General features: G+C 41.5%; 1 protein-coding gene across 1 annotated transcript; it reads left to right on the forward strand.

Moving 5' to 3' along the window:
- Window positions 1-12,628: 12,628 nt before the first annotated feature.
- Window positions 12,629-23,562, forward strand: LOC118625331 (nuclear body protein SP140-like protein). The gene is made up of 9 exons (XM_036254214.1): window positions 12,629-12,777; window positions 14,611-14,753; window positions 15,859-15,906; window positions 18,347-18,391; window positions 20,701-20,816; window positions 21,772-21,880; window positions 22,152-22,229; window positions 22,438-22,581; window positions 23,335-23,562. The coding sequence occupies exons 1-9, from the start codon at window positions 12,651-12,653 to the stop codon at window positions 23,548-23,550; spliced, it is 1,026 nt and encodes a 341-aa protein (XP_036110107.1). The 5' UTR covers window positions 12,629-12,650; the 3' UTR covers window positions 23,551-23,562.
- The last annotated feature ends 797 nt before the right edge of the window (window positions 23,563-24,359 follow it).

Raw genomic sequence — 24,359 nt, forward strand, 5'->3', positions numbered from 1 at the left:
TATATATTTTTCAAATAAAGAGATAGTTCTATGCAAATTCTTGGTTCAAACAAGACTTAAATACTGTGGTGGCCTGGCCAGTGTGGCCTCGTTGGTTGAGTGCCATCCTGTGAACCAGAGTCACAGGTTCAAGTCCTGGTCTAAGCACCAAGTTTCAGGTTTGGTCCCAGGTCAAGATGCATGCGTACGGGAGGCAGATGATCGATGTTTCTCTTTCTTCCTCTCTCTCTAAAATCAATAAAAACATATTTTAAAGAAAAGTAAAATAAATAAACTGTATGTGTATATTCACAATAGTAAACATGTTCAATTATGTATAGTGACAAATATTATTTAAATAATTACATATGCAAAGAAAAAGTCCAAGAGGATGTTTTGAAACAAGTTAATTATGGTTATTTCCAGATGGCGATGTTTAATACAATTTTAATTTTCTAGTTTTTCAATAATACATATGTATTACTCCTGATCAGATCCCTAAAATCTTATTTATCTTATTAGTTATTTAAGGAACTCCTTCCAGACAATAAGGGTGAGACCTCATTTTCTACATGATTGACAATTTTGAATTCTCAATATAAGATTTTAAAGTCCAATTAAAATGTATCAATTTTCACCAACCCTCATATCTTATGTTCTTATCAATTTACATGGATGCCTATTGGTGAATGTGTACAGTTTTGTCTGGAAAGAGAGAAAAAGTGGTTGGATCCATTTTTAAAAAATATATATAGTTTTTCCTTTATTGATTTTAGAGAGAAAGAAAGGGAGGAGAGAGAGATAGAAACATTGATGAGAGAACATTGATTGGCACACACACCCCTGGGGATTTGGCCCACAACCTGGGCATGTGCCCTGACCGGGAATCAAACCTGTGACTTCTTGGTACATAGGTTGACACTCAATCACTCTGAGCCACACCGACCGGGCAGTTGCATCCATTTTAAGATGAGTTATATTCCAAATACCAAATTTTGGGATTTAGTCATTATAACCATTTAAAGCTATGTGTCAATAAATACATTTTAAACCCCTTCCTTCCAAAGTACAATGAAATCTTGTGTGTAATTCAAGTTGTCTCTCCTGAAAAGGAGAGAATATTCTGGAAAGCTGGGACCCCCCCCTCCCCCCTACCATTAGTTTGCTTTCCTGTCTGAGTGTAGAATGAAGGGTTCAGGATTGAATCCAATGTTCCTCCACTTGCTTTTGGCCTCACGGCCGCTGCTGTTTTGTCCAATTCTACCTATCCCTATTTTCCCTGCCTATCCCTGTTATTTTCCCTGCCTATCCCTAGGCAACAACCAAGCTGTCGGCCTGTCGGTCCTGAGTAGAAAGAAGCTGAAAATGAATCTGCAGGATTCTGCCAAGATTAGGCAAAAGATCAGTTTTGTACTTTCCACTTTGCGCTGCATATGAGTCAGCACATTATTTGCTAAGCTTCTGAGGAACATAGATTCCCCTTCAGTTTTTACCGGTCGAGCTTACCGGTCAATTTGAGAGAGATGAACCCTGGAAAGCAAACCAGTGATGTAAATTGTTTGTGTTTATATCACAGCTCTTCTCTGCCCAGAGCCTACACATGTTTTCCCCTGAGTTTGAGCTGCTTGTCATGGAAATTCCTTTACCTTACGTCATTGCTTTATTGAAGTGGCTGGACTTGAACTGTTTATAGCACTTAGAACTGAATAGTCTGGAAAATATTTCTCCGTGGAGTCTATAATATGACCCCACCCAGCTCCACCAGATGGTGGGCATTGAACACAGAACGAAGGAAATGAGTTTATCTTCCTGCCTAGGAAACAAGACACATTTGAATGATAGCAGACATTGAGACGTATTCACAGTCAATTAACTTAGAAAACAGAGGAACAGTCTCTGCTGCATATCCACTAAGTCAGTTCCTAAGTATTATTTGAAAGTAAGGTTTTTGGAGAACCCAGTTCTACCAGACGTTCTTTTGGTTGGTTGTAGTAAACCGAATTCCACATTGGGAAGAGAACAAAAGATCTGCACCGAAATGTGATTAACTTTCCTGGAACAGTTAGTATGTGATCTCTAGCTATTTATTGTTGTCTCCCCAAAATATTTATATTCACTTCTGCGGCAGAGAATCATCGTCTTTCATTTACACTGGGTAGGGGGAGCAAAAGTAGGTTTATAGTGCGAATATGTGAAACAGTTTATTCTTGTAATTAATTATTAATTAATTAATTGTTGCATTATTTTCCATACGAACAATTGTAAACCTACTTTTGCCCCACCCAATATTAGAGTAAACTTATCCATTATGTTGGTGTTTTGATGGTGCTTTATATAACCATTACTTTTTTTTTTTATTTCTAATTTTTTTATTAATTTATTTTTGTTACAGATGTTTCTTCTTTTTTCCCCCATTGACACCCTCCTCCCAACCGCCCCCCCTTGTCCCCAGTATTGTTGTCTATGTCCATGGTTACGCATACATGCATATAAGTTCTGTGGTTTATCTCTAACCATCACTTTTTTCTTTGCCTAAATGTTTTGAATTTTTTATCTTATAGGAATGACTCATGGCTACAAAATTTACATCGTTTGGGCATTTGATTTGTTTCCTACTTTGTGGAGAACTCTCAAAGATGAACTACTGTTGGGTTTAAGCGGATTCTTATGATTAGGTTGAGTCGTGGTCTTTATATAAGGAGATTGTAACAGCTTGTCCTGAATGCTCATCGGTAGATATCAGACTAATATTTATTAAGGCTATTTATCCTTGATTAAAATTCATTTTATAATTGTAAGTAAGACCTTTTTTTTCAGGAATTAGCTTGTGATGACTTATTCGAAAATACTTCAACATAAGTTTACTCTAACGGATAAGTTTACTCTTATTTGAAAATACTTCAACTTTTCTTCAGGAATGAGCTTGTGATGACTTATTTGAAAATACTACACTAGAAATATTTTAGAAGAGATGAATTATAAAGTTCAGGTGGTTATCACTTAAATCAGTGATTTTCAACCTTATTCATTTTATGGCACACATAAACCAATTACTAAAATTCTGCGGCACACCAAAAAATATATTTTTTGCCTATCTGACAAAAAATAGGTATAATTTTGATTCATTCACACCAGACAGCTATTGTGTTGGCTGTTGTCATTTTTAAATTTGACAATCTAAAGGAAAAGAGGTCAGTGCCCCTGACTAGATAGTCAGGTACTGCACGTTTGTTTGTTTGTTTGTTTAATTCTCACTGAGGAGGATATTTTTCCATTTATCTTCGGATAGAGTGGGAGCGAGAGAGAGAGAGAGACATCAACTGGTTGCCTCCCACAAGGACCAGGGACCGAACGGCAAGCAAGGTACATGCCCTCAACCGGAATTGAACCTGCGACCCTTTGGTCCACAGGCCGATGCTCTAACCACTGAGCAAACTGGCCAGGGCAGGTATTGCATGTTTTAAAAATTCTTGCAGAATACCGGTTGAAAACCATTGCTCTAACGGTAGTCTAGGACATTTGTTATCAGTAATAAAGAGTACATTTTGGGGAAGTCAGAGTTTTCATACATTAAATGAGTAAATAGAAAAGCTAAATTTATAAAGATAAAGGATGGAGGTACACGGAGAACATGACAAGTATGGCAATGTAGGCATCCAGGAAAACCTTATTCTGATCTTGAGAGGAAACAGTCTGCTTTATGCATTTGTCTGCGTGTTCTGAGGATTAACATATTTCAGAGGGAGAAGCAGCAACACAGAAATCCACAAGGGGACCAAAACTCGGATCACTGGGGCATATGACAAGGGTCTTCATAAACTACAATTGTGTTCCAGGAGCAGAGCTACCAACGTGTGGAAACAAGAGGTGTTCCTGTGTCATGTGCTCCACAAGTTATACTTTGGGCCCAGAATCAGAGCTCCCAGCACGCGGAAATGAGAAGTGTTCCTGTGTTATGTGTTCCTCAGAAGATGGGCCAGGCGGTCCAAAAACAAGGACTATAAGTAGGCAAAGTAAGGTGCTGAACAAGGGTCATGGCATGAGGGTGTATCAATAGTTACCCAGGACAGGTGGTCCAGTCCATCCCACTACCCTGTTCTCTGCATTTTCTCAACCTGACCCTTTGGGGAACAGCAGGGAAGCAAGAGATCGTTATAATGCCACTTAACAGGATGGGTCCTATTGATTATATATGAATGATGTAATAGAATTACACTCTTAAAATGGCAATATCTAGTTTGCTACATTGGTATATTAGTAATAACACCTTGAATTTGTGCAGTTATTTCTATATTGCTGTCACACCCAGTATTCTATGGAACCCCCCAAAACAAGGTGTTGTTCTGGTAGTAGATAATAGTGTCATTTTTTCACAACATGAGAAAGACCTCCACTTAAGTGTCAGGAGGAAAGACTTCAGATCAATTTCTCTTAACCCAGCACATATTTCTGATGGTTGTTTTCTACATGTCACTAATTTATATAGTATTTTCCTATAAACGTTTCCACAAAAGATGTTCTTTAATTCTCACAAAAATCTTAAGACCTAGACAGGATGGGACACCTGTTCATATTTGTGAGTGAATTGAAGTATGTAGGTATCGAAGAGATTTTTCAAAGTTCCATTGAGTAAAAAAAAGCAAGACCCAGGGCCCATCCTGGACTCCTACTTCTCAATTCAGGAGATATTTCGTTTGCAGTGTTTTAAACCACTAACTTTGTTCATTCGTTAAGGCAGCTATAGACAAGCAATCTAGCTTGTGATTACTGAAGTGGAGCGCAGCTGTAAAGCATTCCTTAAGAGGTGGAGTTGGCTTAGGAATTGGGCACTGGGAAAAATTTAAGTGGACTGACAGAAAATACCTACGTGGCCTAGAGCAGTTCGGTAGTGGACATGTGGATGCTGAAGACAGAAAGCTTAGCGAAGGAATCTTAGTTTTGTAGACACGTGGAAACAGACCTTTCTGCGTTATGTGCGAGGTGAGGAAATTGCTAAACCAAATGATGAAGGTGAAACCGGTCTCATTCTACAGCTGAGAGTAAAATGTGGAAAGAGAAATATAAAATAAGTCAGGATTTTATAATTTGGAATATTCTCAGCCCATTCAGGTTGCAAAAGATGCTAAAATTAGGAGGTCCACTGTCAGGAAAGTGTGCTCTATAGAATGAATAAGAATCTGGCCTAATGACTTTTTGCTGATGCTTCGGAAGTAGCAAAATATCAGAGTATTCAGTCACAATAAAGTTTCTTTGAAGAGATGAAGTGTATGACTCATAGGTCCTGTCAAGCCATCTCAGCAGAGGTAAAACACAGATACATGATTATATAGGAAGGATCTGTGGAGGAACCTCTTTTAAATGGAGTACATCCCCATGACATGCATGAGGGGTCCATATGATTCCGGACAGTGTTATACCAATAGAAACAGAACTGTCTGTGTCTAATCCCTGGAACCTGACATCTGTTTCTTTACACGGAGACAGTTTGAGGTTAGGGATCTTGAGATGGGGAGGCTACCCTGGATTATCTAGGTGGCCCCAATAAAGTCACAGCCCTTTTTAAAATCAGAAAACTTTTCCAGATGTGGAGAGAGGGATATGGACCCATGAAATAACCAGAGAGATGCAGTGAGGCTGGCTTTAAAGATGCAGACATAGAATCAAGAAATGTGAGCAGCTTCAGAAGCTAGAAAAGATATTCAGAAATGGGTTCTCCCCTACAGTCTCCAGAAAGGAACACAGCCTGTGGGCACCTTGATTTAGCCCAGTGAGACTTGTGTCAATTCCTGACTATGGCACCAATACACAGTACCTTCCATAAACCAAAAACAAAAAAAGAGAGAGAGAAAATAATTTACATTTATATGGTTAAATTGCATTTTTTAAAATAGCAATTTATATATATTTAAAATGATCACATGTTTATATTGCTTTTTATTATAATATATAATCTTTATAAATATATATTTTCAGTTTTTTTCTGTGCATGTAACAATACGTTTAGAATTATATCATAAATCTAAATAAGCCTATTCATACTGTTACATTTTTCTCACTTTAAATCAGTATATGATGTACAATACATTATAAATATTTAATATTTGCCAACGTAACTGTAAAACATTTTCTTGCAAGATAAAATTTACAATGAAATACATAAATATTCAGTGTATCATGTGATGCATTATCCTGTATAATCCAAATAATACAAGATACAGAACATGAACGTCACCTTGGAAAGGACTCTTATGCTCTTTCTGGTATGTCCTTACCCCTCATTCATCAGAAACAATTACTATTCTTTTTTCTTTTTTTTCCCCATGATAACTTGGCTTGTTTTAAAACGATTTTATTGAAAAGTTTCTTTACTCAGTGTAATGTTTTTGAATTTTATCCACTTTGTTGAATGTATCAGTAGTTTTTTTCTTGTTTATTGCAATGAAGTGCACATCGTACGAATATACCAACATTTGTGTATATACTCTCCTATTGATGGACACCACACATGTGCCAGTTTTTGGCTAATATGAAAAGGCTGCAATGAGCATTCGAGTAGAAGACTTTCTGTGGCTCCATGCCTTCATATGTCTTGTATAAATTCCTAGAAATGAAATTACTAGGATATGGGAGAGATGCATTAGTTCTTCTTGTCTTGCAAACCCATGTAGGGGCAATGTGGCACATAGAGGCTGTACTGAACTGAGGAATACAATGGCTCAGAAACTATTCTTGTGTGTCAGAAACCCCCAGTCCTAGAGGGGGTTTAATACACTAGTTAGTAAACCTGCTCAAACCGTACCCCTGAAGGAGACTTGTCTTATTAGCTGGAACTTAAGCAAATTTCTTCTGAAGAGAGGAAGGAGACTTTACTATTCTAGAATACTTCTAAGGAGGGACATGTTCTCTGGTTTTCTACTGGCCAGGAAACAATCTGCCCTGTGACCTGGAGGGCTACCTCTAGTTTCCAAGGCAGTTTGCTATTGAAACATCTTTTAAAAGATACTCTGAGGCCAGTGGAAATGCCACAGAGAATTGCCTTTGCATGAATCTGTTCAGTTTTCTCAACATTATTTATTGAGGTGACTGTCTTTTCCCCACTGTATATTCTTACCTTCTTTGTCATAGATCAATTGACCATATAAGTGTGGGTTTATTTCTATCCAAGTAATTTACAGATTCAGTGCAGTTACCAATAGCATATATCACAGAGCTAGAACAAATAATTCTAAAATGTATATGAAACCACAAAAGACCTTGAATAGCCAAAGCAATCTTGAGAAAGAAGAAAACAAAGTTGGAGGTCTAATGCTCTCTGATTTCAAACTATACTACAAAGCTATAGTAATAAAAACAGTATGGTACTAGTACAAAAAACAGACACATAGATCAGTGGAACAGCATAGAGATTTCAGAAATAAATCCATGCTTCTCTGTGATTTATTTTAAATTTTCAAAGAAAGGTAACTTTCTACAGTCTCCCAAATCCACACACAGTAAAATATAACTCTATAATCAACCTCACGCTGCTACACTGGTAGTTAAGAATTTTCCCCTCTTTTTGTGGATCAAAGTATGAAAAAAATACTTGAACAATATTGACCTATCAGACTTTGAGAATTATATTTATATCTCTGAACACCTTTATTCTCTTCTTTTGTTGAAGGAAAAAAGCAAGGGCATTCCTGGGCAAGAAATAAAAGGAAATGGCCGAGAAACATACAGCAAAAAGGTAAGCAGGCAAAGTGAGTAGTCACACCTTCAGAGTTTATTAAGGCCCTGCTGCTGTATCCCTGCCGGCCACAGTCTCCTGAGGGCTGTGGGAGTTTTGCAGCTACCATGTCAGGTAGGATACAGGCTAAGATGCTCTAACAAAGACACCTGAAAATGCACTGGCTGCAACAAAGTGGCTTCTTTCTCATACACATCATCACCCAAAGCTAATTGATCCGGGGCTAATAGGGAGACACTGCCATCCTCACGACGTGGCTTCTTTACTGGGTCAAAAATTGTTATTAACATAGAAAGATGTTCCAAAGAAGGCTAAATGGAGACAACAGACTGCATGTGTGTGTGTGTGCATGTGGTAAAAAATACATATAAACATGTATTTGTGCAAATATGTTTTTATATATGTATATAGAGAAACTTAGATACAGATATATAGACAAATCAATGGCAGTTCATTCATAAAAATATATGCAGTGGGTATATTTGGTCATTGGTGATGTTTCTATTTTTATTTGTGTTTAATAAATGTAAATGTACATATTAAAAATAATAAACACTTCCAACTTTTGTAATTAAAAAGTATTATTTAAAGAGAAAAGCTTAGAAGGTTTTTTGAACAAGTTAATTGTGGCAATTTATACACACACACACACACACACACGCAGACATATATATCACTTCTAATCAGACTCCTGACATTTATTTTGTTTAGTAGCGATTTAAGGAATTCTTTTCTCTGAAATAATGAGGGTGTGACCTCATTTTCTATATTAGTGAAAATTCTGAATCAGTAAATCTATATAATAAGATTTCAGAATCTAATTAAAAATTTTCAGTTTTTACCAATCTGCATATCTTATGTTTTTGCCAATTTATATGGCTTCCCTGTTAATGAATTTGTACAATTTCTTTTGGGGAAAGAGGAAGTAGTTTGCCTGGGACTTTCCCAGTTTTGCCACTGAATATTCTGCATCCTGGTTTCCCCATAGTTCTGAGCAGTTGGTCACCCTTTTTGGCACTTAGTGAATTGTTCCCAATTGTTGAGATGTCTATTAAAAATCTGAGAAACCGCCCTGGCTGGTTTGGCTCAGCGGTTAGAGCATCCGCCTGCGGTCCGGAGAGACCCGGGTTTGGTTCCCGCTAAGGGCATGTACCTCGGTTGCAGTTTGTCCCCGGCCCTGGTTGGTCGTGCGGGTGGCAGCCACTCGATGTGTCCCTTTCACATCGGTGTTTCCCTCTCTCTTCCTCTCTCTCCTTCCCACTCTATCTGTACAAAAAATGGAAAAATGTCCTCGGATGAGGATCAAAAAAAAAAAAAAATCTGAGAAACCAAGAAGTTTAAAATTCTGTCACTCATACTTTTAGAGGTTAGTTAATACCAACCATGACAAGTTTTAGAAAATAATCTTGTTATATTCTGATGGCCACCATATTTATTAGGATTGTGATGATGTTTCAGTGTTATTAAATGGGTATTAAACCTGGGGGGTACAAAAATAGTTAAATCCTGCCTTCCGTAGCCAAACTATTGTGAGAATAAAACATAATAGTGTAAGAGAAATATCTGTAACAAAAATAAATTAATAAAAATTAGAAGAAAAAATAGAAATTAAAAACAAAACAAAAACATAATAGTGCTAGGTTATGAATTAGCTGGTTTTAAACTCCACATCTCCTCTGGACCTCAGGCCAATGCTCTAACCGCTGAGCAAAACTGGCCGGGGCTCCACATCTCCTTATACCACAAGTTCCATGGGCTAGAGTGGACTTCAATGTAGTTTCTTTTATTTATTTTTTAAAAATATTTTTCTTTATTGATTTTAGAGGGAGAAGGAGAGAGAGAGAGATAGAAACATTGATGAGAGAGAACATCAATTAGCCGCCTCCTGCATGCCCCCCACTGGGGATCGGGCCCACAACATGGACATGTGCCCTGACCAGGAATCAAACCGGCACCTCTTGGTGCATGGGTCAATGCTCAACCTCTGAGCCACACTGGCCGGGCTATTTTTCCCTAAAAATGTTAGGCCTGACAGGTTTGACGAAAGCTAAATCCAGCACATCCACCAGTCTTAGGAAAGACGTAACCAGAGACACACAGAAAGAACTCTGCATTTGTTGGATTGTCCGAGGTTGTGATTGGAGCTTAATGCCGAGCCTGACTGAAATAGGGGAGGCAAGGATAACATGTCCGGATTTCCTCCCACTGGGCTGTAAACATGGCCTTTCAGAAGAGGAGGGAGAGCCAGACATGTCCTGGCCTCCCAGAGTCCCTCACCACTTGGCATCTTGGGTGAAAGAGGAGCTAAGGAGAGCCTCTCAGAGAGCCATGCGTGGGTGGATGACCTTCTATTGCCTGATGGCCCACCTTTCAGAAGGACGAAGAGAGAGAGAAAATGCCTCTTCAAAAACCACATTTCCTCCTTTTTAGCAGTTCTCCTTTGCCCGTGGCTATCAACATCCAAGTCTTCCACTTTCTTCCACAAGCTTATCACTATGCATAGACATCTTATTTGAGTTGCTATTATCTTGGTTATGTAATAATAAGGTGACAGTTAGCCAGTCTGCAGCTTATTTGATCTTGTAATAAAGTCTAATTATTAATATTTGTCCCATGGGACCATTTTGATCTTGAGGAGATAAAAACCCTCAATAACTGTTTAATATAAAGACTAGAAAGTGGGGTTATTTTACCAAGCACTAGGTCCATTTGGGTGTTGATTGAAGGAAATATCCCTTAGACTTTGCTGGTCTAATATTCTCAATGTGCTTAGAGTTTACTCTACTTAGGACAGGGTATCCTGGATCTATTTCTTCTTGGAGTCCACGTAACTTCACCCAGCACCACCAGATGGTGGTTGTTGCATGGTGGACATTGAACACAGAGAGAAAGAAATGAATTTGTCTTCCTGCCCTAAAAAATAAAGCACATTTGAAAGACAGCAGACAGTGAGTGCACATTCATCGCCAACTAACTTACAGATAGAGGAGCATTCTCTGCTGCAACATCGATCAAGCTAATCTTTAGTTACTATTTGAAACTAAGGCTTTGGAAGACTCTGTTCTACCCACTTCTATTGATAGTTCTGATAGTTTCTTAGGTTATATTATCTTTGTTCAAACCAAGGTGGACAAAGCCCTTGGTCACATTTACTTCACTTTTACATCACTTTCTGCACAAATAACTCTGTTCAAGGTCATTTACATCCTGTGCTTTTCCCTGTAAGCCCACCATAGGGTTTTCCTTAAGGCACAGAATTTCTATTTTTTTTTTTTTTCTATCTCTCTACCAAAAAAATTCCTAAATATCTTCCCTTAATTTCGCACTTTTTGCCTCAATTTTCTCAGAATATATTTGTTGGAAAGACTAAAAAAATTAGTAGATGTCCAATTGGCATCTATTAAACACCTAACACGTGGCTGCTAGAGATATAAGTGACATGCTGATTTCAGTTGTTTGTTTGACTGATATGGGTTATGAGAAATAAAGCAGAAGATGAGCCTAAGGTTAACCACTTAATTCTGGGTAGTTTAAAGCCTAGGGGTTATATATTTTTCTTTACGCTTTGTTTGGGGAAGTTAGAGTTAAATGGAAATTTTGAAAAGCACTAATATCTGCAAAGAAACTGCATGTCTGAAACTGTGCTTATAGCTTTCCTTTTATGTCAGGGAAAAAGAGAGGCAGACCTAGAATGTACTCAAGTTGTAATGGCAGAGTCCTAAGGAAGAGAGTCCAGACAAGAGGCAGCGGAAGAAAAGGTAACGTATTTTCAATAGCTAAACATCTGGTTGCTTGTGCTCTAGTTTGTGTTTTTAGTAATAAAGCCATTTACCTAATTGTGCCATATAGCTTTACCAGCTGTTGAAAAATTTATATGATGTGGTCCAGGGACAAAAAGAAAATTCCACACACCAGTTACCTGGTGACAGACCTAAACCAGACCCCAGGGGCCCCGGGTCCACTGTAGTGCTGCTGTCTCCACTGATAACTTACAAGCTGGACATAGTCTGTTGCCATATAAAGGGTATATCTAACCCACAAATTAGTTAGCTGACTCTCCTGTTATACAGAGAGTCACAGGTTGCATACCACAGGTGGCCCAGAGGGGTGGTCAGAAGTCTGTGTCTTCTTTCTTTTGACTGTCTAAACTTGTGCTAGTTACTTGACACTTTGCCTCCGTTTCCTCATCTGTAAAGCAAGAGAGTGAATTAGGCAACCATTCTTGAGTCTGTGAGAGTTCTAATAATCTACCTATATCCAAATTGGGACATGGACAGCTACCCCCTCCCATCAAGGCTCTACAATGTTGACTGAAAAGGCAAGATCAGCTGCACATCCTTCTTGAGTTAGTTCATTGGAAGACCTTTCGTTCTTCTGTGGAATCAGCTCTCTAGAGCCCCCACTCCCACCCCCATACAATTTGCAGATGGTTCAAGAGTTTCCTGAGCTCCTCTTTTATCTCTGGGGAGAGCTGATGGGGAGGGGGGATGAGGCGAAGCAGAGAACACAAGTAGCAGGCAGACACCATCTCCGTTAGGTTACCCCACCATTATCCTCTTGCTCACTGCGTTGGAGCTCAAACTGGGAGCCACATGCACAGTCTCTAACTTTGTCTCCAGCTACCTGACTGCAGGGAAATAGCAGAGCTGGGGAGCTTCCTGCAGCACATGACAGCAGCCCTGTGTTTCCTTGTCATGTAAGAAGCTGGGGGAGGGGGTGACTGGATTGGAAGTTAAGACATTTTTACTGAAGCCTGATTTTTCTGATGGTGTGGGGTTTGAGGGTAGAGGTGGACAATCTGTGGTTATGTATCAGAAATGCCACTTGGAAGACAGACTTTGACTCCAGAGATTTGTCAAGTTTCCCAAGTACCCCTATGTCTTTATAGGAACAAACCCAACATGGGAAGAGGGGTACATGTACAATTGTGAAATGATGCAGAATGAAGAAATCTTCTGTTTCAGGGCGAAGAAAGCACAGAGGTGAAAATGTGGATTTTTACTCTGACATACTCCCTGTGACCTGTAGGGAAATGAAAGGGATGCTGTATAAGAAGAAATTGAAACAAGGTGGGTTTCATGGTCTAATTTGCATCTCTTACGGGAAGGAATGATGAGAAGTCATAAAATCACCCATGGGAATTGCCCATCAATCGGGTAATTGAGGCCCCACTGTGGCTTGAGAGAAGAAGAAAAGGATCCCAAAGATGGCATTTTCACACGTTAAGAAACTGTACATATTAGATGCTCACTCCCACATGGCAGTGACCATGGACATACCCAAAGAACCAAAGAGAAGTGAATTAGAAATAAAAGGGAAGAGGCCCCCGGCCTCCATCTTCATAGCCTTTCTCCGTCTGGGTCATCATAACCAGGACAGGGTGTTTCATGTGGTGAGAAGATCACAGAATTGAGCATCAGAAAACCTCAGCTCTGGCCTCGGCTGTGCCAAGGGTGCCCGATTCGTCTGAGTACAGAAGAGGAACTGCTTGGCCCTGAAATGCCTCGTCTAAAAAAGCGATGATCTGTCTCATGGTGTAGCTGTAAGGAATTAATTCACATAACGTGTACTATTTAAACAGCTTTCCTGATAAAATTCGCAAATCATACAACTCACCACTTAGAGTATATCATTCATCGTTGAGTTTTTTTGGTATATTCACAGGATTGTGAATTTACAATCTAATTTTAGAACATATTTTGTCCTCCACTAAAGGCAAGCCCATGTCTCTCAGTAATCAATGACTATTCCCACCTCACCTCACTGGCTAGGCCTAAGCAACCACTAACCTATTTTCTGTAAAGGGCTATTCTAGGTATTCCATATAAACGGAGTCATACAATATGAGTCCTTTTATGACTGATTCTTTCACTCAGCATGATGTCTTCAAGGTTCATCCATGTAGTCGCATATATTAGTACTTTATTCCTTTTTATTGTCAAATAATATAATATTTCATGATATGATTACATCTTTTTTTTTTTTATCCCTTCATCAGTTTTTGTTATTTCCACTTTTGGGGACTATGAATGCTGCTGTTTTGAAAATTTGTGTGCGAGTTTTCATATGAACACATGTTAATTCTTTTGGATATATACCCAGGAGAGAGATCGCTGGTTCATATGGTAATTTTATGTTTAACCTATTGAGAAAACATCAAAATATTTTCCACAGTGGCTGCACTATTTTATATTCCTACCAACAAGGTACGAGGGCTCCAATTTCTCTCTCTCCTTGCCAAACTTGTAATTTCTGATGCATTAAATTATGGCCCTACTAGTGGGTGTGAAGTGATATCTCATTATGGTTTTGATTTGTGTTTCTCTGATGACTAAGAATATTTAACATATGATTATCATTTTTATATAACTTAAATTTTCCACTGGATACATTTCACAGTTTTTATTATCGGATATCCATGAACTCAGGGATGAAGAAAAATCACCGCTCCACAATGCCGTTCAGCTGCATGAAACATGTCATGACAAAGGGCACAGATGTTTCTGTGGTGCCATTCTGAGCAGCAGAGCCTCACCTGAGAGCTCAGTCCCACTTGAGTTTCTGCCTCCACATCGCCCCAGGCCCCCGGAGGGTCTGGCCTGTTCTCTCTCCCCAGAATTCAATAGCCAACTGAAATCCTCTCGCTGTTCAGAATGAAAGGGTTCTTGGAGGATTCCTTGTAGGTGATTTTGGAATACCTTTATAATGTGGAGTTTGATGGTACAGAGGTCGAATAAATGTGTGCATACAGCAGGCAATCTTGAAGGGGACTTATAGGCTGGGTTTGGGGATTCTGAAGTCTGAGAGGGGAGGCCAGACTCTCCAGCTAGTGACCCTGAGCCCAGTTTGGGTGACTCCTAGTGTGGTGGGAAGGCCGAGGATCAACCTACCCCGTCTCACAGGGTCCATCAGGAAGTGCATACGGAGTGAGGCTGGAGACTGGCTCACCCCCAGGGAGTTTGAAGTCCAAGGCGGCCGTGGCTGCTGGAAGAGCTGGAAGATGAGCCTGCGTTGCGGTGGGAGAACCCTGAGATGGCTGATGGAGGTATTTTCCTGGTTGCGCTCTAAGATAGGTCACTTTTTGTTCCTCAAGTATATGTTGAGTTATGGCTAAAGTCCCAAGGCCTCTGACTATCCTTTTCCCAGAGAAAAGTACCCCACCCTTACAACGCAGTACAAGACAGCACACTGATGTTGTCAAAGAGCTCTGTGGGGTAGGCGGAGGGGCCTGGAGGAGGAAGAGGTCATTCTGACTCAGGTGCCTGAAAGAAAGAAGACAGTTTACAGTCAGACAAGCGGGCAGAGGGCAGAAGGCACCCCAGAGAAAGAACAGTGTGAACACCATGGCCATGACTGACGTGGCTCCATGGGTTGAAATGGACGGATTGCATGGGATAGGATGGCATAATCCATCAATTGGGGTTGTTTGTGGAAGGATTTAGTGCCAGGCTAATGAGTTTAAACTCATAGCATAGATAAAGCAGAACCAAGAGTCTCCTGAGGTGTGAAATGACATACTTAAAACAGCATTTCAGGCAACATGGGGCCTGGAAATGACTTTGCTGTCTTTCTGCTCAATAAGCCTTTAGTCAACCCCCATGTTCAGCTCCAGTGTCACCCTCTCTGAATATTCCCTGACTGACCTGCCTCGTCATCTTTTCCCTGGGCCCCCGGACCTCATTATTAAGTCCCTTCTCACAGTGGTTTATACTTATCCTTCCATGTGACCCCTTGTGTTCTCTAGACCGCTCTAAGGTTTGCACATCTTTCTGTGCCCCACATTGTCCAGAGTGTCTGACCCCCTGTAGGTGTGGGATACATGTGTTGTTTCAGTAGTCCTGGTGTAAGGACATAAGTTTGAGTGGCACTTGTGGGAACAGAAAGGAGGTGGGAGGTGTCAAAGAGATTGTGAAGGAAAACCTCTTAAAACTTAGGGGGGGAAAGCAGAACAAGGAAAAAGGTTCTAAAGGTGATTTTCTGGGCAGCACTGATGAATTCTCGAGTAAGTACAGGTGAGGGGAGGGCGACCTCACCGTGATTTGAGCTGACAGTGGGACATCAAGTAGAAATATTTGGAAGGAGGTTGGAATGCCAGACTCACAAACCAGAAGTGCAGGCTAACCATATACATGGATCTTCTTATTTTTCAGAATGGATATCTATGTAATCCTCCAAGAATATATGGAAGGAGAAAAAAGGTAATGATTATATAACTTTCTACAAGTTTTCACCGCATAACTGATTTTACATATGTAGTATGTTCTTTGATGGTTTCTCAGTTGGATAATTATAATTAAGTATCATTTTTTTGCATGTGCCTTCAGAGTTGCTACTTTGAACATTATGTTTTATGCAAGATCTTTGAATAGCAACCACTTGAGATAGAGAAGATAAGGTGGTATCAAAATAGATCTCATAGATAAATTTTATCTATAGGTGCAGATATTTTAAGGCTGTCAAAGTTGTAAAAGCAATCATGATTATGGAATACATAAAAGCACTTCATAAAATCACAGGGTCATCTTCATCTCAAGCCTAGATTTTTAAAAATTGGATTACTATTTTTCAAATGTATTGAACTCTGATGGAACAAAAGTTTGCTCACCATCATCCATGTCTATCTTGAGACATTCATGAAACCATGCACCATTTCAGGAGATAAGCAACCAAAAGCATGTTTCTTTTCTGATCCTTTACATCCTCTTCCACCTTCCAACAAAATGTGCACTGAGATACACAGAATTCTTTTTCAAGAGGGAATTATTTGCTCTTCATGGAGATAGTGCTTTTGGAGAGAAAGCTTTTGGGAGGTACATGTGTATAGTAGGGTCTGACATGGAAATTTGTTTACTTTGATGCTTTCCCTTGGCTCCAGCAGAAGAGCTGGGCAGACCTCATTTCTGTCTGTGAAACCGATTTCTCCCTCTATGATAGAATGAATGCAATGGAAGCTACAAACAAATACAAAGTATGCAGTGTAGATTCAGGACAAAGTGATGGCTTTTCCAAGACTGAGTGTGAATGAGAACTTAAAGTAGAAGGGGAGGAAAGAAATGCCATTTTTTACATACATCAGGTAGAAGTGGCCATTCACGACATTGTCGGAATCCTAAGATAGATCACACGTAGCTGGCCAATGAGACTCCCATCTTTCACTGGGGACGTGAGGTCCAATTATCTGATTGTCTGAATGGCTTAAATTGTCCGTCTTTTTATTCACTGAGTTTTCTAATTGGAAACTAGTATTAGACTTGTTTAGTGAGTACTTTAAAGACCAGCATCTGTACCATTCCTCAAGTGTCGAGATCTACTCAATTAGAATACCTGGCAACTTCCAAACACTAGGGTCTACCCTCATTTATGAGTCAAACACTTTTCAGCAACAAGCTGCAGCTGCCTCTTTATTCTGTGTCTCCTTGATGAAGAACAGAACAAATCTCAGGACCCATAACTACCTCTGAGATTCTCTTGTCTCTCAGAACCTCTCTTGCTAATGGAGCTTCTGGAAACATCAGCGTCACTCTCAGCACCACATACAGCTTACTGGCTCCTGAAGAGGGCCACTAATATCTTTTGATGACAGTATTTTGTGAAATAATATACTCCTCAAGAACAATCATTTATTGCATGCTACTGTTTGCCTAGGAGTTAGCGTGTAATCTCTTTTCCTAAGTGAAACACTCATTCATTCACTCGCTCAACATAAAATTGTCAAATGTGTACTAAATGCTCAATGTCCATTAAAGAAGATTCAAACAATATCCTTGACCTCAAGGACTGTTTCAACTTCATTGTCCAATATGGAAGGATAACTAATGGGTAGGGCTGGAGGAATCTAGGCCACACAAAGAGGTGGGAGTGAATGGCCACCTCTCAGGTGATTGTCCTGTAGGTCGCATTTGTCTGTAACCTCTCTACCCTGGGCCGGAGATAAAGGCTGAGGCTGCCTGAATACAGAAGGGAAGAACATCAAGTCATCCCACTGAATATGCACAAGCAACATAAGTCTAGTGTGTAGTAGCCAGTTACCTCTGAAATGTCACCTCGTTGACCTCTTGGGATTTGAATGGAGAGGAGAGGAGGGTGACCTTCTGGAAGAAGAGCTGCAACACTGGGATCCTTGAGCACATGTTATCTTGGAAGCTACACCCTAGAAGAGTTCAGAGGGTGGTGGAATTCTTCTCTGGCCTCTGTGGTTGCAGGAGGCTGTTGGTGATGAGTCCTCAGCTTGATTCTTCCAGAGCAGCCATTCTGCTGAGATGACACTTCCTAATAACATGCTCCTCAAGAACAACAGTTCATTGTGTGCTAATGTGTGCATACAGAAGAGTGCCTGAGGGCCTCTCAAAGTAGGGGAACCAGAGGAGTCCCCACAATTCCACCTGTGGAAACCAGGGCCAGACTCCCTACATGACTTCACAAAGGCTCACCTTAGATCCGAGAAACAGGGAATACAACTAGATTGGACCAAACAGTAGTACTTTGGCACTTTAAATTCTTCTTATAGATATGTATTCCATAAAAATATGTATAAAATAATAGATAGACCTTGGATTGAATCCCTCAAAAGATGGCTGTTTAAATAAGTGATGGGTGAATACATCACATTCAGTATTGTCACTCAATCTTTCTTTTCAGTGGAGAATCTTGAAGTCACATGCCAAGACCTTGGTTGACCCTTATGTAAGTGCCAACTCCCACCTGTAACCCCATAATAATCCTGGTCTTTTCCCTTGGTACATTATCTGTGTCATTGCTGCCTTTCCCTGAAGCATGCTCACACTCGGTTGGAACATGTCACTATGTGTGATTAGCAGAGAACAATAGATGCATCACCCACTCTAGGTAGATGGTTCTGGAGTCGGGTGTCTCAGTGTGAAAGCATCCTTTCCACTTGTTTGTTAGAAATCTTCCTGTTTCCCTATTAATATGGGAGGCAGAGGTCTCGACCACTGGGGTCTCTAGAAAAGGGGTTGACATGGAAATGGGCAGGGCTTGCCAGCAGATTAGGGGTAAGGAGCAAATTTAAGAGGGTGGCAGCATTTTAAAGGAGGCAGAAGGGAAGGGAAAGTAAATCCCAAATATTCACTCCATGGTGTAGGCAGAGCTAAGATGGTTTTATATAACAGCCAGAAGGAACAGGCCAGGCCAAGCTGGTGAATTTAAGATGTGCACCGTCCTATGAGTCCTGCAAAGAAATGTACTCAGGGCAAATGGTTTCTTTACAAAAACATCCAACCTAAAGGGAGCCATCAAGGTGCTGAGCTGGTAGCTAAGAATAAAACTATCGCCCTGGCCAGTTTGGCTCAGGGGTTGAGCATTGGCCCTCGGACCAGACAGTCCCGGGTTCAGTTCCCACTAGGGGCACGTACCACAAAAAAAAAAAAAAAAGAAGAATAACACCATCATCATTTAGCAAATCAGAGCATTTTTACTCACACTGATACTATATGGCTGTCTGCTTTAAGGTCTGCCAACGTTATGGAAGATTCTACTCTCTAAGCTAAATCATACATTGATTTCTTTCACTGGGACAAGGTGAGCACTCTAAGCAGAGTCACCTTTGTACAACTCCAGGGGGCAGTACTCCAAAGGATACAATATATTAATAATATTGATACCTGACATCTAACAGAGGAGGGACAGTCACATCGTTTTACATACACTTTATCTCCAAAGCAATTCCCCAACAAGATTTAGATCTTATCTATATCAATTTTGACCCTCAGCCAACTGAGGGAATATTCAATCTTGTCAACAGCCCTGGAATCCAGTGTTTGTATGGTTTGTTTGGGATGGATGTAGACACAGAGGACCAGGTCACACTGCCCACAGCCAAAAGAAGAGAGGGCAAGAGTACCCTCACCGCTGTTAATATCTTTCCTGGGATAGACATTACAGGCCAATTCGACATTGCTTTATAATATCCCCTGCCTTAGTATCCAGACTCTGCTCAGGCTAAATCTCAGGTTGCAACACTGGAGTCATCTAAAGACCTGGATTTTCCCCTAAAGGAAATCTTATTTAGTCAATCTGTGGCATGACCTGGACATTAGGATTATTTAAAAGTCCCCAGATGATTCTGAAACACAAGATTGCCCATGTTATGATGCAAAGAAGAATGCCAATGCCTGTGCGCCACTCAGACCAACTGATTCATAATCTCTGGTGTTGGAACCAGGGCATCTTATACACTCTCCTTGAAAGATTCTATTGTATAGCCGGACAGAGACCCAGAGAGATACATCTGTAAAGATTATATATGCAAGATTCTTAAAGATTGGTTATGTTTGCCATTTCCTTGTTCTTTTGGAGAAAGGGGTCATCACTTTTGAAGAATGATGCTGGTAATCTGTGAGTATCTGCACTGATAAGAAGAAAAATGGCCCAGGCCTCACTGCTAGTGTCGCAGTGCCCACTGGGGATGTGCATCAGGACCCCGCAGAATACTGAGTGGGAGCTCTTGGCAACATATTCCTTGGGGCTAGCACTCCCTTATATATGGTCATTTTTAATAAGAGAAGAAATGTCCAGTATCCCAATTCAGCCAACACAGTATTGTCACCCAAAAGCCCAGGAAAACACTCAAAAACAATTGTGAATTAGTATCTTTTAATCTTTTATTATTTTCCACACCAAACTTTTTTTTCATTTTATCAAATTCTCAATACATTACCCTTTTCTACTGTCCAACCAATGTAGTGTGTCTGAGGTGTAGGCAAATGGACGTAACACTACTTCAGGAGCTCGTTTGATCTGGATAAAATGATCCAGATTCCCATGAAATTATCCTCTGTTCTGTTGCCTGCGTTTCTGTGTTAGAAACACAGATCTTTCCCCCTGAACTGCAGACCACAGTTTCTTCTGTTCATAGCTCAGGTAGAAGCACATAAGTGTCCCTGCAGGTTCACACAAAGGCAATGGGTTCTAGGTTCCCACAGCACTTACCTTCAGGGTCTCACTGGGGATATGAACATTGTTCTACTTTGCAGCCGGAGAATTCAAACTTTTGTGACATCTGCCAAAATGGAGGAAAGCTCTTCTGCTGTGATACTTGTCCGAGATCCTTTCATGAGGACTGTCACCTCCCACCTGTGGAAACTGAGAGGTTTGTGAGACGCTTCCCCCTCTCTCCTACGAGGGACCGCCCTCCTCCCTGCCCATTCCCCCTGCACAATCCCCCCTTGTGCCCTGGTGGGAAAAGAGCAGGCTTGGTGGTATGAGGTCCAGCAGTATAGTCCTGGGAGTGGTTTGAAGACACTGTCAGGCTCTGGCTGGTTTGGCTCAGTGGTTAGAGTGTTGCCTTGTGGACCAAAGGGTCACGGGTTTGATTCCTGGTCAAGGGCATGTACCTGGGTTGCAGATTCAATCCCTGGCCCTGGTCAGGGTTGTGTGGACGGCAACCAATTGATGTGTCTCTCTCACATCAATGTTTCTCTCTCTCCCTCTCTTCTACTCCATCTAAAAATCGATGAAAAAATATCCTCAACTGAGGATTAACCCAAAATAAATAAATAAATAAAGACACTGTCAGCAGGAGGGTAATGTTCTGCTCTCTCCTCTGGGAGTCTGAGACTGGTGGCTGGGTCCTTTGCCTACATACCGCTACTGTCCTTTCCAGAACTTTCCCAGCATGGATTCCTATTCATGGGATAGGAAATGCCAGCTGTTTGTGTTCTGTGCTTATTTAGAAAAGACAGGAAACATGGGCATGTTCCCTTATTTTGCCCCCTTTTCTACTGGCTGATGAAGGAAGGCCTGAGGTCCTCATAGGTTAAGGCACCGTCTCCAACACTCAGGCCTGGGCTCCTTGAGCTCCAGGCAGCTCAGAGGAAAGGAGAGCCCACCATTCACCCCAACACCACTTTCCATCCATTTACCCCCTGCTGCCAGCCTCAGTGGGAGGAGGGTCATCAGGTCACACCCCAGGGGGGCTTGGAGACTGGGGAGTGTCCCCTTCACCCCCCGGCTGTGCCCACTGGTCATTCCTGGAAGGAGAACAGGCAGCCCTCGAAGGGTGGCTGTTTCTGGGCTTTGCCCTGCTCACTCACGCCCCCTCTCAGGAGCCCGTGGAGTTGCACCTTCTGCAGGATGAAGGAGACCTCAGGAAGCCAGCAGTGTCTCAGGGAACCCGAGGTCCTGGCGAGGCAGATGGGGCCTGAGGAACAGCTGGTGAGTCCGATTCCAACCCCAGGGTCTCCTTTCTGCTCACATGTGAGAAGCCAACAGTTGAGGGGTAGGGTGCCAAAGGGTGCCTGCTCTTCTGACTGCACCTCTCATCAGAACCTGTTTGCAGACAAAATGATTCAGCTCTTATGTGACTCCTTCCTAGAACAATATCTGTTTGGAGAAACTTCCAGAAGACTGGTGTGGTCATGCCCACACATGCACATGGGCTCATTCTCTCTAAGCTGTTTTCATTCACATCTTCCTTCTTTTTCAGAAATGCGAGTTCCTCCTCTTGAAAGTCTATTGTGATTCAGAGAGTTCGTTTTTTGCGAAGATTCCGTATTATTATTATGTGAGTAGCGACGACAAACCATGATTTCCGGCTGCCACGACGTTACCTGACCTTAATACAGGCTCTTGTGGGACCTGTGATCTGAAGCCCATGGGAGGGAGAGCCCGCGCTGCCATGATCTTTACCTCGTATTTCCTTGGATTTTATGGGAATAAAATCAGACGTTGAACTGTGTCAGTAATTCTCTCAATGATATTTCCCCCACCAGATGAAAGAGGCTTCTCAAAACCTAAAAGAATCCATGTGGTTGGACAAGATCAAGAAGAGACTGACTGAGCAGAGCTATCCCCAAGTGGAGGGGTTTGTGCAGGACATGCGCCTCATCTTTCAGAACCACAGGGCATCTTACAAGGTAGGTGGCTGTCCCTGTTTCCACTTCCTTTCCTTCCCTTTGAGACGCTCTGCCCTTGTTTCCTGGTGTTGGGACATTTTAGTGTCTCCTTCATCCTGTGATAAGCCTGTACAAACAAGGGTTCAGGAAGCGAGTGGGTGTTTAAGTTGAGAATTTAGGCTCACCAGGGAGAGTAACAGGATCGGGAGGTGTCCCTGCAATGGGAGGCCCCTGAGAGCCCCCCCCCCCCTCAGAAAAGGCCCATTGAGAACACTCACATCCTCCTTGCTCCAAACCCAAGGAGAAAGTTGTGTCCTAAAGCCAGACTGTCCCTCTTCTCTCTCCCCAAATATACTCCATCAGACCTCTCAGAAAGCTCAAGCCCCAGAGTCCTTTACATGTGAACGAACCACACGGTCCACAGGGCTCACCAGGAAGAATAGGAGACACGACATGAAAGGAAGATCGCTGATTGTACTTAGACGTCTGTGATATTTGATTGTTACAAAGAACAATTGTCACTAAATAATTTGTCACTGAAATAAACAATCTAAACCAGTAAGTGAGAGTCCCCACATGCGGTCATGACGTCCCATTTCTGTCCAATTCCCAAGCATGAACTGAGCACTAGGAAGCAGAAGCTACTCTTAGCCACGTGAGTGTTTTATCTCACACTGGCTAATGTGACAGGTGTTTACAGAAGTTATTAAGGAATGAAATGTTTCTAAACACTGATAATGAGTGGCACTGCTCTTGTTATTTACCTTTTTCCAGTACAATAGCTTTGGCCAAATGGGACTTAGACTGGAGGCGGAATTTGAGAAGAATTTCAAGGAAGTGTTCGCGATTCGGGAAGCAAATGAGAGTGAGCAGTTCACTGACGCAGTGAAAGCTGCTGGGACCCTGGAAAACCCTCTGTTGGCGCCAACAGCTCCCCCTGTAGGTGCCGTGAGGCTTGACTCCCAGAGCGGTATTGCGTTGACCCAATAAACGGAGCCAGTTATGCATGGAGGTGGCTGTGTTATCTGTGGAAGTGGGGTTCTTGGGGTGCCCTGAGGTAAAGAATTTCCTGAGGTCCTCCTGGGAGAATGATGTAAAATGAAGGGTGTTACTCTGTGGAATCTAATGAACAAAATAAACTGATGAATAAAATAGAACCAGAGCATTACAAATATGGAACAGACTGACAAATCTCAGAGGGAATGGGGGATGGGAGGCAGGAAGAGATTAACCAAAGAATTTATATGCATATATGCATTGCCTGTGGACACAGACTATAGGGTGGTGAAGGCCTGGGAACCCAGTGCAGAGTGATGGGGGAAAGGAGAGGGGGGTATCTGTAATACTCTCAACAATAAAAATAAAATTAGTTAATTAATTAATTTAAATAAGGGCATTCCACTCCAAGTTTCCATCTTGTCCATGTCACCATTGAAGAAATCCAATCTTGTCTTCAGCAGGGCCAGAATCAAGGTCACTGTCCATAATTTCTGTTCCATATTAAGGTACAGTTCAGTCCAGCATCTGGCTTACTTAGTTTGTATTCCCAGCTGCAGTCCACTGCATGCGAGGTCTGCATGGCCCATGGCTGCTTAAAGCCGAATGCTACGGAGAGAGAACAGGTGAGCATGTGGGCAAGTGAGGGTCACGGAGCGAGAGAGAGAGAGAGAGCCAGAGTAAACAAGAGAGAGGGAACTCTTTGGGGATTTTACCCTTCCTGGAGTTTGTACCCTTCATTGACTCCACCCTTCTATTCAATGATCTTTTTTCCAGGCTAAACTGACAGGCAAGCACCTTCC

Source organism: Molossus molossus, unplaced genomic scaffold (assembly GCF_014108415.1).
Source record: "Molossus molossus isolate mMolMol1 unplaced genomic scaffold, mMolMol1.p scaffold_m16_p_11, whole genome shotgun sequence".
Taxonomy (NCBI): domain Eukaryota; kingdom Metazoa; phylum Chordata; class Mammalia; order Chiroptera; family Molossidae; genus Molossus; species Molossus molossus.

Excerpts from the sequence above, each read along its gene's own strand:
- LOC118625331 (XM_036254214.1), top strand. The coding sequence starts at position 12,651 with ATGAAGAAATCTTCTGTTTCAGGGCGAAGAAAGCACAGAGGTGAAAAT. Across the intron at positions 20,817-21,771 it reads CCACCTGTGGAAACTGAGAG|GAGCCCGTGGAGTTGCACCT; the intron begins GTTTGTGAGACG and ends GCCCCCTCTCAG. Across the intron at positions 22,230-22,437 it reads AGATTCCGTATTATTATTAT|ATGAAAGAGGCTTCTCAAAA; the intron begins GTGAGTAGCGAC and ends TTCCCCCACCAG.